Source organism: Pseudonaja textilis, chromosome Z, assembly GCF_049901715.1.
Source record: "Pseudonaja textilis isolate UNSWEBS1 chromosome Z, rPseTex1.2, whole genome shotgun sequence".
NCBI classification, from domain to species: Eukaryota; Metazoa; Chordata; class Lepidosauria; order Squamata; family Elapidae; genus Pseudonaja; species Pseudonaja textilis.
In genome coordinates this window covers 28,553,824-28,568,436 of record NC_142008.1, presented here as the reverse complement: position 1 = coordinate 28,568,436, position 14,613 = coordinate 28,553,824, and the positions used below count along the sequence as shown (strand labels likewise).

Here is a 14,613-nt window from a genome sequence, read left to right as displayed (position 1 = left end):
TACACTCCATTAGCTGTAGGAACGGTAGCAGTGAGAAAAAGAAATAAGATGCTCAGTTGGCAACTTATGCAATGTAAGTCGTATACTATATTGATAATGATTGGGCAGCCAATAACCTAATTATATGGGTAACTTGAAATAATAGAGTGAAAAAAAGAAAAAAACAATATCATAGTTTATATGAAATCTGAAACAGCTGAAATCAGAGACTGTCATAATTTTATTTGGTTACTGCAATGACTAGTATACAAATAGCTTACCGTAGCAGCTCCTACTACAAGTATATGAGGTTTGGATGAAGAACCCTATGACATAATAAAAGACAAGTTAATTCCAACACAAATCATTTTCACCGACTGATTTAATTAGAAAGAACATTTGTAAAACACACATGATCAGAATCATGTTTACTAAAATTACCTTCAGGACTACGAATTCTAGAACCCATTCATTTGTTGGGACTATCATAATAATTTAATAATAAAGATAATCTATACAACTCACTTCAATCCAAGCCTTGATACATTGCTTCATAGAACCATTGACTTCTGGATACCACAGGAAATCCTGAAAGAAAAGGGCATACTTGCGTGAGTATAAAAATCTTGAAACCTCTTATTTATTGCATTTTGCCATAGATCTGAGGAAGGACCAATCAATGGTTTAAATAGAAATATTTTCTCTCAAATATAAATGCCTGAACTATACTGTAATGCAGGGCTGTTAAACTCCCAGCCTGCAGGCCAGATATGTCACATGCTGGCTACACCCATGCCCGGTTTAGTGAAGGGGGAAAAAGTCCCAATACATCATGTGACACCGCCATGACGCCATGAGTTTGACACCTTGCTGTAACTAATTCCAAAAATTGGAACAATTCCTAGCAGTTACTATGTCTACGACATCTATAATTGATTGAAACTATTAAAAATATGATCATTTTTATTCTAATGGTTATTGTCTATTTTGGGGGACAGTCAGTTGCCCCAAACTTTCAAAGCATTTCCTTCCACAATTGTCTTGCTACCAAAGAGAATGGAAGATAAAAGTTGCTTGTTGAAAGTTAGCTAAATACTCCTTCCACTGCTGGGCACGTATATATAATTTTCAACTACTATTTCCAGCAAGATTAACTCTTTCTCTGTATTATAGTTAGAAAACCAGCAATACTTACCACTTTAAGTGAAGATGATTTGTCTTCAAAAGGAATGTTTTCATGCTGTCAAAATAAAATGCGCACATGTAACATTTTCCATAAACTTGTACATTTACATGCTGACTACAAGCACCATTTAAGTTAGCAGCAAGCCTAGTGGTACTATAGCAGTCCAGTCAGCATATCAACATTGAAATATTCTGGAGATTGTTATTCAGCAACATCTGAAGGCTTAAAAGCTTCATATCCAACATTAATTTGGTATTTTATGTTTATTATGATTTTTAATATTTAGTCAGAAGATGGTAAGAATATACAAATATATTACATATAAATATATGAATCAGTGATAAAACTATGGTGCAAGCAAGGGTTTTTTTAAACCCTTTTTTCTCACTTCACAATCTTGATTAAAACCATTCTCCTCTGAAGCCACTATTTATATCAGAACGTAAGTTGCTTTTTCTATCAATGGGTTTCTAAGCCAATAGAAACAGCATCTGGGGAATTTCTTAAAAACATTCTTCCCTCACTGTGGTTTCAAAAGCCGTTCGTACAGCTTTTTAAAAAAGTAAAAGTCAAATACGAAATCTGGCCCTTGCTTAATAAAATGTCTAGCTACTGAAGGTGCATTACAAATATTTCAAGAAAAGTACACCATATTCGTGGACAATTTGTTCCCTGGAGATTAAGATGTGGCAGTAGTGATGGAGTTAAATCTTAATCAGGCTATTTTGAATTCCTGGGTTCATCCATTTCCTTCCTTCTAAGACGACCACAACAAAGGCAAAGGAACATGGATCAGGATATTCTTTTCTATCAGTCATCTATTTTTAATCTATTAAGCTATCAACTACTTATTTCATTTTCTAATGCTACCCTAATTATAAAATCCAGTTTTAAAAAATTACATTTGTAGTCCAAAGAACACCTAGTTTACAGGGAATTCGAAGTTATAATGAATTAATTTAATAATGCCTGAACCCTATTAAAGCTAGGAACTATGAGAGAAAGAGAAATGAAACAAATGGGTATTAAGTATGTATGCACTTTAGCAAATTTTTATACTTAAGACAAGGAAATAACTTTTCTAAAGAAATGTTACAACATTTAAACTCTTAGAATGTATAGTTTTCTGTTCAATTTTCTCACCTAGTAATATTTCAACCCCAATAATTGGTATATAACACAAATTATGTCAGATATATTCTTTTCTCTTTTCTCCAGAAATCTCAATGGCGTCCTGACCACTATTTCCCCATTAACAATACAATATCTGCAATATCAAGATGATGATTACAATGTTAAAGACTGCACAGAAATAGCTGCCCAACATAACTATACTTTTAATGGCCCATCTGATCCTGGAACCAAAGCAGGAGATATACTGAGAATTATCTCCTCTAGTTCATGTTAATACATACATGGGTGCAAAACACAGAAAAATATTCAAGGATAGCATACAGTACATTCTTACTTGTCATATAATACTTATTATAAAATATGTGTCAGAAGATGCACAAAAGTTAGAATTCTCTTTTAAGAATGTTTCTACAACATTTCCTTTTCTCTTTTTCCTGATTGTTTAAAATACTTGCAAGTTTTATTAGTTTTTTTAATTTAAAAAATTGAAGTTTTTATTAAGGTTCTTGTGACATGAACACATGCTATGAATTAGGGACATCCTGCATAGTAGTAAATGAATGGAACAGTGATAATGGTTCTGAAAACATTTATGGCTCCACAGCTATAAAAACAATGAGAACAAAAAGTTTTACCTTGTTTCCTTCCTCCTTAATTTGAGGGTTTATGAGTTTTACAAATGAGTAGAATAGCTGACGAATCCTAGAATCGCCTATAAATGCAATGTATTTGTTTTTGAGGCATGATTTTGCTTCACTGTAAAAATAAACATCAATATTAATTAGTTTCAAGTATGAGAATAAAAATGAATTTAATAGAATATACCGGTGGGCAAATCCTATTTATTCCAGAAAGGCTTATAAAATGAAATATACCAAAATATTTGAACAATCCGAAAAGCTATATTCACAATTACCACAAGCCTTGTTAACAACAACAATAATAATAACCATACAAAGTCAAGATAAAAAAACCTAAGTGCACAATAGGAACTTTAACTATAAGACTATATCTAACTGGGGATTTGCTGCTTATTATCCACCCCTTGATGCGATTGCTTGACACACCCCAATGGTAGCAGTCCCTGTAAATATAACTTGCGCAAAAGTAGTTAATTGTACATCTTCAAGTAAAAAAACCTCAGTCATCGCATTAGCTCACCTACTTTGAACTGCACAGCTTTTGAAGAGATTTTCTTTCACTTTGCCCATGTTTGGCTACCGCAAGGATGGTTTTTTACATGTGGTCAAGAAACTTTTAATTATATTCCTGCTAATATTAGTGAAGCACAATGCTGCCTCAGCTGGCTGATTTGTTTTGCTTTCTAAACAACAAATTCATCAATTGAATCGTTCTCAATGTATGGTCATGCTAGATAGCACTTGTGACTCTGAAACAACCTTACTTGATAAAGTAGAATACGTAGTGCTAGCTTTGTCTATAGTGGGCGTGCCAGCAATTGTTGCTCGCACTCACCTTAACACTAACTCTGTTGCACGTAATTTAGCAAAAACAATTATGTAATTTAGCAAAAACAATTATGTAATTTAGCAAAAACAATTATGTAATTTAGCAAAAACAATTATGTTACTTCTTCGGCTATCTCAACAATCAACCACGAGATGCAAACGTTGAGGAAGCTTATTCTACAAACTCTATATTGTTTTAATTCGTTTGATGGGTCACGAACCATCCAGCACCAGCTTAATATTTTCAACAATTTGGCCTCAGATTTGAAAATTGATAATTTAGGACCTTGGTGGGAAAGCTTTTGGGCTTGATTGCCCACAGGCTTAAAGGGAAATATTCTATGCTATGTAGTCATTATTTGTGCTTTAATTAGTGGGTGCTGCTTTGTTCAATGTCTCCCTTCTCTTTGCAACATATGTATCACAACTTCTCACTCTAAACCCTCTCCTACATTGCCTCAGGGTCAGGTATATGCCCTGTATAAACAACTGCAAGCGTGCTCTTCTAATGATTATTATGAATCCTCTCCTAACTCCTTTTATGATTCTTAACTAATAAAAAAGAGTGAAATGTGGTAGCAACTGAGATCCTATAGATGGTGCTAGATGCTAAGCAGCAAACTGCTATCTAGAAACCCTATGTGGGCTTCTTGGCTATTGGCATGATCTCATTTCCTATATTTTGGTAAAGGTGGAAATGGGTGTTGGTAAATTTACCTGTGAATGCCCTTTCTATCTGTGCTGCGAGAGAGCCCAGGATGGGTAGACTCCTTCTTATGATGTTATTAAGCTGAGTTTGTACTTGTATATAAAACCCCAGCTCCCAGGAGAATCCCCAGGTTTGGCAAAAATACTTGACAGACTGAAGAAGTGTCTCTGAAAGCAAACAATCCAATACATTAACATGCCTTACCATCTCCGGACAAACCAAGGGATGGGGCTGGGCTCTCTCGCAGCATAGATAGAAAGGGCGTTCACAGGTAAATTTACCAATGTCCATTCTCCTCCATGCTGCAGCAAGAGCCCAGGATGGGACATACCAAAGCTTGCATGTCCATGGGCGGGTCCTCGTCCGGCCAATCACTCTGATGGTGGAACCACTCACTGAAGAACCCGTCTGCCGAAGGCCGCCATCGCCGAGGCAAAGGAATCCAGACGGTAGTGTCTGATGAAGGGAGATGGGGATGTCCACATGGCCGCTCTGCAAATCTCTTCCAAGGATGCCTGGGTGGCCCAAACGGCTGAAGTGGCCACACTTCTGGTAGAGTACGCCATTAGACCACGGGGTACTGGAAGAGCCACCATTTTGTAGGCTTGTGTAATGCACGTCCTGACCCACCTGCTAATAGTAGGGGAAGAAGACTGAGTGGAAGAAGACACTGATGAGAGGCTGAAGGGAAGAGCTCGATACTGGAAGTGGGCATTCTGGTAACGGAGAAACTGGCGATGATGAGGCCAGATGGGGATGTGGAGGTAAGCCTCCATGAGATCAATGGGAGAGGAGGTCACCCTCCTAAAAGCTCTCTAAGATAGAATGCAGCGTCTGCATTTTAAATCGCCTGTATTTGACAAATTTATTGAGAAGTTTTAGGTCAAGGATGGCTTGCCACCTGCCCCCCGAGGCTTTGGGAACAACAAAAAGATGAGAGTAAAATCCACGTGCCCGTTGTAAGGTGGGAACTGGTTGAATAGCCCTTATGTCGAGTAGGTGTTGAATGGCCAAATTCATAAGGGCTCTCTTTGAAGTGTTCCGTGAAACAGGACAAATCGAAAAAATTTCTAGGGTGACGATAGAAATTCCAATTGCAACCCTGACCTAACAGTGTTGAGCACCCAGGCATCCGTTGTTGACTCCTCCCATTTGGAGGCAAAGAAGGCCAAGTGACCTCCCTTGGGTGGGGAGAACAAGGTATTACTTAGAGTGACGGAAGGCACAACCCCTCCCCCCAAAAAAGGGCTGTTTACCAGCAGAAGGTTGTTGTCTGCCAGGTGGTTCTTGACATTGGTCTTGGCGCTGAGAATATGCCCTCTGTGGCTGAGGAAAGCGGGAGGTGGACTCCCCCCAAAAGGCAGGTGGCCGATAAGGAGCTGGCCATGGTCAGCTTTTTTCCCTGAGGAGGAAAGGATTTTATGTTTATCTCTGGTCTTGATGTGATACGGCTCTAGAGCCTTGCCAAAAAGCTTGTCTCCTGCGCAGGGAGTAGAAGCCAGCTTCCATTTGCGGCGTGACTCCACCTGCCAATTTCGGAGCCACAGAAGTCTTCTTGCTGTCACCGAAGATGTCATGGCCCTTGATGCAAATTTGGTGGAATTGAGGGTGGCATCCGTAGTGAATTCCGCCGCTGCTATAATTTTGTTAAGGTCCTGATGAGACCTGAGGTCAGAGGCAGGCAATCGATCCTGCAGTTGGTGCAGCCATTGTAGAAATGCCCTTGTGAAAAATGATGCAGCAGTCGAAGCCCGAACAGCCCACGCAGCTGCTTGGTGATTGCGCTTGAGAGTCTGTTTGGAACACTTGTCCTCTGGTTTAAGAACATCCTCTGGCTCAGTGGGAGTGCCAGAAGAGGAGATTGATGCCACAACTGGAGTGTCTACTGACGGCACTGCAAGGGCATGGGCTAGGGATGTGCTAACATTGTAGAACCGCTTATCCAAAGATGATGGACGAGGACCTGCCGAAGGGGAAGCGTGACCATGTCCTTGACCATGTCGAGAAACAAAAGGGAAGAAGGCAAAACCTCCATGTGTACTACTAGCTTGGAGAAGAGCGAGTTTCCTTGCCCGGAGGGTTCCCCTTGTGGTTCAAGGTGCTGTTTCCTCAGGTGACAGCTTGGCAGTAACCAGGGCCTTGCTAAGTAGGGGTTTAAAGAGGGCTGGTTTAAACACTAATGCAGAGGAGGGCTGATCTGGACTAGTCTTCTTCCTCTGAAAGATTGCGATCACAGATTTCGCCCTCTTCGCTCATTGATCCGAATGAGAGGATCAACTGTGTTCAGATGGGGAGGCACCCTCTTCCCCTTCATACTCCTCTATTCTGCCTGTGAAGAATGGACCCTGAGGTCTTGGGGTCTGTGGAAATCTCATTGCGGAGGTAAGGAAGCCACAGATTGAGAAGGGAGAAGGGCCTGAACCCTCTCCAGGGGCTGAAGAATCTGTTGAAAATCTTCAGCCAATCCCTGCCTAATGGCTAAGGAAACAACATCTTGGATCTCCCTGGGCCTGTTATCAAAGATAGTGGAAGGCCGAAGACCAGCTGCAGTGGGCATGAAGGTGGCTTCCGGCCTGACCTGGGAGGCCTGAACTCTAGAGGGAAGAGAGGAGGCATAGGGCCCAGAAGTTTGCTGGAAATATGGCCCAGACCTGCTAAAATCCTGAGGTTGTTCCTCAAATGCCTCAGGGGACCAGACCGGGGGGGGAGGGGGTGCCCAAAGGCTCTATGAACAACTTCCCCTCCCCTGGGGGGGGCTTTTCTGGAAACCCTAATGTACGGTGGCTGGGAAACCTCTTGCAGTTGCCCTCTCATTTGTTGATTAGTCTTGTTAAATTGTCTCTCTAGAGCCGCATGTCTGCGTTTCTCTGCCTTCAACTCAGCCTGAGTTGTCTTCTTAGGGGCTAGAGCCTTAGCTCTGATTTTTGCAGCCACTTCCCTCTGAGCATATGTTGTCTGCGTCTTTTCCTTTTAGTGGGTTGGAGAGCCTGTTCCACTGGGGGGGACGGGACTCTGCATGAGCACTGTCCTGATCCATTTTAAATAAGCAAGTCTCAAGCGTTGAGAGAATGGCTCTCAAGAGTGCTTAAGGATGGCAGAGGGTGGAATTGGGTCTTTGGAGCCCTGAAAATGGCCACCAGGCCACTTAAAATGGCTGCTCACCTAGTGTCTGAAGAGACTGCACTCAAAGATGGCCGCTACTTGTTGATGGCTCCGAGAAGTGAATTTCGCTCCTTAGGCTATTGCAAGCCCCGAGCAATCAGATCAGCCAGAGAAGGAAGAGATGCCTCCCACGCGATCAGCTGGCTGGCTCTGTTATCAGTTTGCCGATCAGTTTTACGATCAGACAAACTGCGGCTATGGGGAAGGTCTCAGACGCTTCCCTGCTTGCCTAGCAGCGCTTGGGAAAATGTTTATCCCAACGTTGCAGGAGAATGGAACCCCGCTCTCCTGAAGTTGCAGCTGCCCAGATCCCCGGGAGCTGATTGAAGCAAGGGTAGCTTCTGTAGAAAATCACTGAATAAAATGCTAACTCTTTCAGAGACACACCTTGTGACTTAAAGAAGCTGAGTCAAAGCTGGGGATTCTCCCAGGGGCTGGGGTTTTATATACAAGTACAGACTCAGCTTAATGACATCATAAGAAGGAGTCTACCCAACCTGGGCTCTCACTGCAGCATGGAGAAGTCCTTAACTTTCCAGACGGATGTGACCTCATTTTACTAACATCACCACTAGTCTTAAGGATTGGTTAGGAGGTTGTACCAATGTGGTTGGGAGCTTTCACCCATGTGTCATCTATTCTCCAATCCAGATGCCATATCTATGTTGCCTTTGTCTTCTTGTAAAAACCCTATAAATGTAATAAATACTGCCCATGCAGTCAGACATCTTGGCACCCTGCACAATGACTGGTCTTCGAAATCCACATCCAACATCAAATGTTATCGAATAGGTATTTTTAGTTTGTAGAAGATGTAAGATATTAAACCCATGATTAGCAAATTAATCATGGCAAATATTCTACATAAATATGTTTGATTTTTAATTAAATATAAATTAAATTTAGTTTGTGTCTTGCTTTAAATACAAATGTTACAACAATATTTTACCTCTGTTTGTATCTATGCATCATACAGCTATAAGGTTGCCATGTTTTGTCCCCAAGGAATCTTCCAGTAGAGAGAAGATATTCACAAGTATCATTACCTTAAGAGGAAAAAAAAGAAACAGAGATAAGAAATTGATAGGTGGATAAAAATATTTAACTGATTGTATGACAAACCAATAAATTCTGTAAGAAGCTGAACAAGTACTGTATCACCTGGTTGGCTGCTTCTAGATAATTGCACAAGCAATTGGTGAAGCTGGATTCACTTATAACCATGTGATTTGCTTAGTGACCATAAGGATTCACTTAATTGCCACCCAAACTGTTAAAAAATTGGGCCCCACTCGATTTATAACTGCAACTTTAATGACAGAAATTCCAGTTCCAATGGTTGTAACTTGGAAACTATCTGCACCCTTTCTCTCTCCTAACTATATAGTAGTTTTTATATTTATATGTAGTTATATGTAGTATAATTTATAAACTATGTAGTTTTTCTATTTATTTTGCATTTAAAAATACAAATACATTTTCTCCTTTGGTAATGAAGAAAAAGTAACAGTGCCAGGAAGAAATTACAAGGAGAGCTACCTAAGTCCTTTTGGTTTCTTAACTGCATCCATTAGAGCTGCATTCTAAGATATGTGGCCACATCTTTTAAACAAGTAAATGTAACAAATTGGCAAATTGGCAATTATTAAGATTGCTATCACTTTAAGAATAAGTAGTTATGGAAAATCCCCTTGGTGAAAATGGAATCTAATACTACAACCCCAGAAGTTTTCTTTTTTTGAGTTTGGTACATTGCCAATACAGAAAGAAAAGCAATTAGATGTAGTATAAAAATATTCTTAACTTGCTTATTACTACTCCCCTAGGGATATGCAAAGTTCTCTGTTCATGAATTGTTCTATGTGCAAAACAGCGGATTTCAAATAGTCTGTGCCCAAACTGAAAATGCCCAAACTTTGCAAAGTTTTGGTCCATTCCATGTACAGAACAAAACATGGCTGTTCTGTCCTGAACATAGAACAACACAGGGCTGTTTTGTTCCAGACAGAAACTTGGCACTTTGATGTGGCAGAAGATAATGGAAGAGAGGGAGCTGGGAAATTGGGGCAGGCAGATTGGCAAGCCACATTGGAAGCTGCTGAAGGGAAGGGCAACATGCATCAGAATTATCCTGCTTATCTTGTACATATTATTTCATTGAAAACCTTCATTTTTTTAATGGCTAAGAACTTCTCTCCAAGGTTTCTCACAGACTTCTCTAACTAGATTAAATGTTTTTGTTATATAAATTTAGTACCAAAATTATCTCTCAATTCCTTTTTTGAAAATGTCTGGCTTTGATTTTTTTTTCTTCCTTTCTCCTCAAACCTTGTTCCATGTGGTGTTTTTCATACTGTGAGCATAAGGGTCAAAATAAGTTGTCTTTATCTGTTTTGTTAAGTCACCTAAGAATATTTTTTCACTTAAAGAATGGGTCAAAATGCACCAAATAAATATACCACATTCTAAACTAAAACGTTTAGAAAGTATTTTAAAATAAAAGCTAAAAATAAGAAATCAGATGTGCAACTTTGAAATCAGATTATTTCATCAAAAGAAGAAATCTGCGACTAAGTCTCCACATCCAGAAAGGAAGTACCAGTCAATGGTATGGATCTGTAGCAGCAACTGTAAGTTTTCAAACTCATTATGTATTCATTAACCATCTGATTGTGAATCTTGATGAAATAAAATCTCAACACTTGCCACATGGGCTCGGAAATATGTGTTTGGATTAGAGATGCATTAACATGACAGCAACAAAATGTAACTTTCAGCTGCTGAATATGAAAATATTCATCTTCACCCCTGTAGAAAAATATGATCTTCACTCCTGCATAAAACTTCCTTGCATTTTTCAAATTTTGTATTTATTTCCTTTCAATCAGCTTCTACAAAGCACCTTTCCAAGCATATTATACTAATGCCCTTTAATTTTTGACTCACTATTATTAGTTTTTGTCTGTACAAAAATAACCACAACCAATGACATTCTTACAAATGACAAGCAAAAGGGCAAGCCCTGAATAAGTTAAGTACGTTGCCCAAATGTTTTTCCAGTTATACCATTAACATATGCAGTCTGATTGCCAATATTCACCAAATATTTATGATTTCATTTTCATTTTTTTCTTGGATGCTAAAACTGATATGTGAATTCCTTTTTAACATTTCACTATCATTACCATTCAAATCTTACAAACAGTTCTTCCAACATTCCCTCATTTCTAGCCTTTCTTAGTTTCAGACATACAACGTAACTATTTTCCCTTCCTCTATCAATATTTATTCTTCTCATGTTTCAATTCAGTCTTCCAAATACCATAACTGGAGGTAGGTTTACAGATAATGAACTCTGTCATTCATCATAATAATTTTTGCTTTCATATAATATTTTTAGTATGGATGTATTGATCAAAGGCCAAAAAGTTGTTTCAGATCAGGCATGGACATGCATGATTCACATCACCTCTTCCTTTAGCTTCAGATAAGAAACTCAGTACCTTCCTACTTTTCAGTAATACAGAGAAAGTAAATATTAAGTTACCACTCTTTATTGTAGCAAAGCCACCTGAAGCAGCCATTCAAATCGATGGCTCTAATCTAGAGTCAACATATGATTGATTGCAATCCACTAATTTGGAAGACACTAAAGTATACTCAGAGTACCATGAAGTACAGAGTTCTATTTTGTCAGTATGCAGATTTAAAGTTTCCCAAATGGAAAATTTACTATTTGACACAGAATGCTATAGTCCAGCACACCAAATCAAATGTAATTGTAATTACTAGTTCATACCGTTTTCAGAACACTATGATTCACTAAATTTTAATCTTTTACAGTTTACTTATTGTTACAACTGGAAAAAAAATCCTAAAAACAAATACTGGTTAACAGATATGGTTACATACTGTACAGTATGCAACCATATCACTGTGAGTAAAAAACCAGAGAAAAAAAAACAAACAGAATAGGGAAGGAAAGCGAGCTTATTTCTCTCTTCGCCTTCTCAGCTCTAATACAAATGCAACCAATCCCAGTATTTTTAATAGATAATAGTGGGACATAATTAAGGTCCACTGTATAACAATTAATTAGTTCCTTCTAACTGAATTAAAATCCTGGGATAATAGGTGGTAAATTATAATTTTATTTAGGATCTACAGATTGAACTACTTAACATAGAACTTTGGGAGTGATATCAGACATTTCTTATCTACTCAATGACGCAAAAAATGGATAACCAAGGCTAGACTATCCAGATATAATATTTGAAAGCAGAGATCCAAAAGGGAAATAGAGCAAAAGCCATTCTAAAGTATTTATTTATTATAGAAGAATGAGCAAGTTTTTGGTGAATAGAAATACACTTAATGATTCTGAGAATAATGATTCTGAGTTATAATGGAGCACTGAGGCAGAGTGAATTGTACTGTGGCATGTAAATAACTTGGTATTCAAATCCCTTATTTGGTTTTTAAATAATGCTACAGACATTAGGCTTTAAACTACAGTTTTCACATGTATCAATCTGAAAATGATTCAAAACTGCAATTTATTTTGTACCTTTACTAACCAATATTTGTTGATTAAGTTAAAAGAAAAGGTAGGCAAAGGTCTTCAGAAACCCATGAATGTATGTAACCTCAATGTATGTAATCAACAATCCTGGACAATTATTCTTTATTTCCTCAAGACTTGGATGAAACAATGTTCATAGCATAGATACACATGCAGGATTCAAATTCAGATGCTGGTTCTGCTCTATTATGTATGCAGGAAATACAAGTTGATTCTCTTTTTTGCCAGCAATTAATTTTTGCATTAAAAAAAGATGTATGGTCACAAATTCAAAATGCTACTATTCAGAAATGAATAAGAAAAATTTTAATATGTCAATACAGCTATTATCAAATACAGAATGTGAAATGAGAAACCTAAATTATAATATATGTTGAAAACATTCAACATTATCAAGATATAAGGCAACTATGCAACTATAAAGGTTAATTACTATATCCATAATGTTATTATAATCAATTACTACTTTAAGTAGACATTTAGTTTATTGTGCATCTATTTAAACATTAAAATACCATCAAATCATAACCAGTTAAAAAGCACTCAACAGCAATTCTTCTCCCTATTTTTTCTGAAATGAAAAAAGTTGATTGAATCAAAAATATCCAATTCTAGAACTTTAGTCATGGAAACTTGCTAAAATGTTATTAAGACTAACAACATACTGTGGCAACCTCAAAGAAATTTAATCAAAATACCTCTTGGGGACTGTAAAAGTACTCCTCACTTACCAACTTTGTTTGACAACTCCACAAATAAGCAAAGCAATTGCTAAGCGAAAGATATCCTGTAACCTCCCCACTTAATGATGGCAGTAGCAGTGATGATTGAGATATCAAATAACATCAGCTTGCAATCTTCTGCTGCCTTTCTCATTTACTCTGATTGACAAAAGCTGACTGGGAAGGCTGCAAATTGTGATCACATAACCATATAACACTGCAACTGTTTTAAATGCAGGCAGGTTGCCAATACCTGAATCCCAATCCTGCTATTTTTCTGGTCTTTATTTTGTCATCAGTTGCCAGCTGTTTGGAATGGCAAGCCTAAACAGCTGTATTTACTGAACCAATTGCACTGGCGCTATAAAACAAAGGACGAAGAGGATTGAAATCCCTCTTCTTCAAATAAATAATTGCACTCTTATCTTCCAGGATCCTGCAAGGCTGTCAAAATGCATCATTTATACCGTCAATCCCGTTTCCTACTATTGTTTATAATGAGCAGCGCTAATTAGACCTACCCCTCAGGGCAGGGAATTTCTTTAGGTAACTCTGGATCCGTTACACCTCCTGCATGAGAAGTGCTTTGGCGTAAGTGGGGCTGCTTTATCTGAACAGGTGAAAAGACACTTGTCCGTTAGGGGAGGAAACCAAGCATAGAAATATTATCGCATCTCCGTTCCAACCTGGGGAAAAGAGGCTAGAGGGAGCAGGATGTTAGCCGCCTTCACAGTTATCTGGCCGGTCTTCTATGTTCCCCGGAAGGGAAAGTGGGGTGGGACCGCGACCGAGCCGGCTCAAGAGCTCAAAGGCCCCGCTCCCAACCGACCATCCCTTCGGATCCGTGGAAGCCTGTAACACACTCCTCCCGATGGAGCCAAGCGGCAGTCCACGGACTGCGCGCGTACCTTTCGCGGCGATGTTCCCCTCCTTAGCCAGTCCCCGTCTGCGGTCATGGTCGTTCCGCCCCCCCCCCCCCTTTACTCACCTTGATACCGACGGGAGACGGCGTAGCAGGCGGTGAGCAGGAGAACAGCGGCCAACGCCAGCGCCTTGGCGCTCCTCACGCTGAAGTAGTGGTTGATTTCCCGCTTTCCCAAGCTGTAGGCCAGGGCCGCCATCTTGGCTCCTCCATGACAACAGTGCGCGAAGAAGCGGGCGGGAGGGCGCACACGGGCAGCGCTGGGCTCCCAGGAGGGAAAGGGAAAACAGTTGCTGCTACGGAAAGGCGAAGAGATAAACGGTCCTGCCGCAGCTGAGTAGGCGTCACTACCGCCCGTTTGGGTCGCTCCCGCTCAGCATCCCGCCGCCCCTTTCGGCGGCGCAAACCCCTTCCGTTTTTCTCCTCCTACTCGTCGCCTTTTCAACTCGCCAGCCAGGGAACACGTGCACCGGGTCTGCAGTCTCTCCGGCCGACGGCCTCGGCCATCCTTCGTTAAAGCGTAACAATTTGAAGAGATGCGGACTTCAACTCCCAGAATTCCCTAGCCAGCCATGGGACGCTTGGCTAGGGAATCTTGGGAGTTGAAGTCCATATGGCAAAGGTTGAGAAACCCTGGCTGCTGTGATGCCGTTCATCACCTGTGCTCCTCTCCGTTACGGAGGAAGATGCGCAGGTGCCGTCCCTGTGCGGTCCAACGCGGGACATCTGCGAGGGCAGAGCGAGACTT

The 14,613-nt window shown here is 39.8% G+C and overlaps 1 protein-coding gene across 6 annotated transcripts in view; it reads right to left on the bottom strand.

The window, feature by feature from the left end:
• The window catches only part of CASD1 (CAS1 domain sialic acid O acetyltransferase 1), a 36,774-nt gene extending 22,481 nt beyond the window's left edge, over positions 1-14,293 (bottom strand). Inside the window, exons 1-6 of one of the 6 annotated variants that reach the window (XM_087917709.1) lie at positions 13,932-14,293; positions 8,589-8,685; positions 2,935-3,055; positions 1,175-1,219; positions 505-567; positions 261-305 (exon numbers count right to left, since the gene is read on the bottom strand). In XM_087917709.1, the coding sequence (XP_087773835.1) occupies positions 261-305; positions 505-567; positions 1,175-1,219; positions 2,935-3,055; positions 8,589-8,685; positions 13,932-14,064 (504 nt within the window). In that variant the 5' untranslated portion in view covers positions 14,065-14,293. Of the gene's footprint in view, positions 1-260; positions 306-504; positions 568-1,174; positions 1,220-2,934; positions 3,056-5,733; positions 5,776-8,588; positions 8,686-13,931 lie in introns of those variants that run through there. The other 5 variants (XM_087917708.1, XM_026706283.2, XM_087917712.1 and 2 more) reach the window with 5 other exon arrangements.
• Between the last annotated feature and the right edge of the window lie 320 nt (positions 14,294-14,613).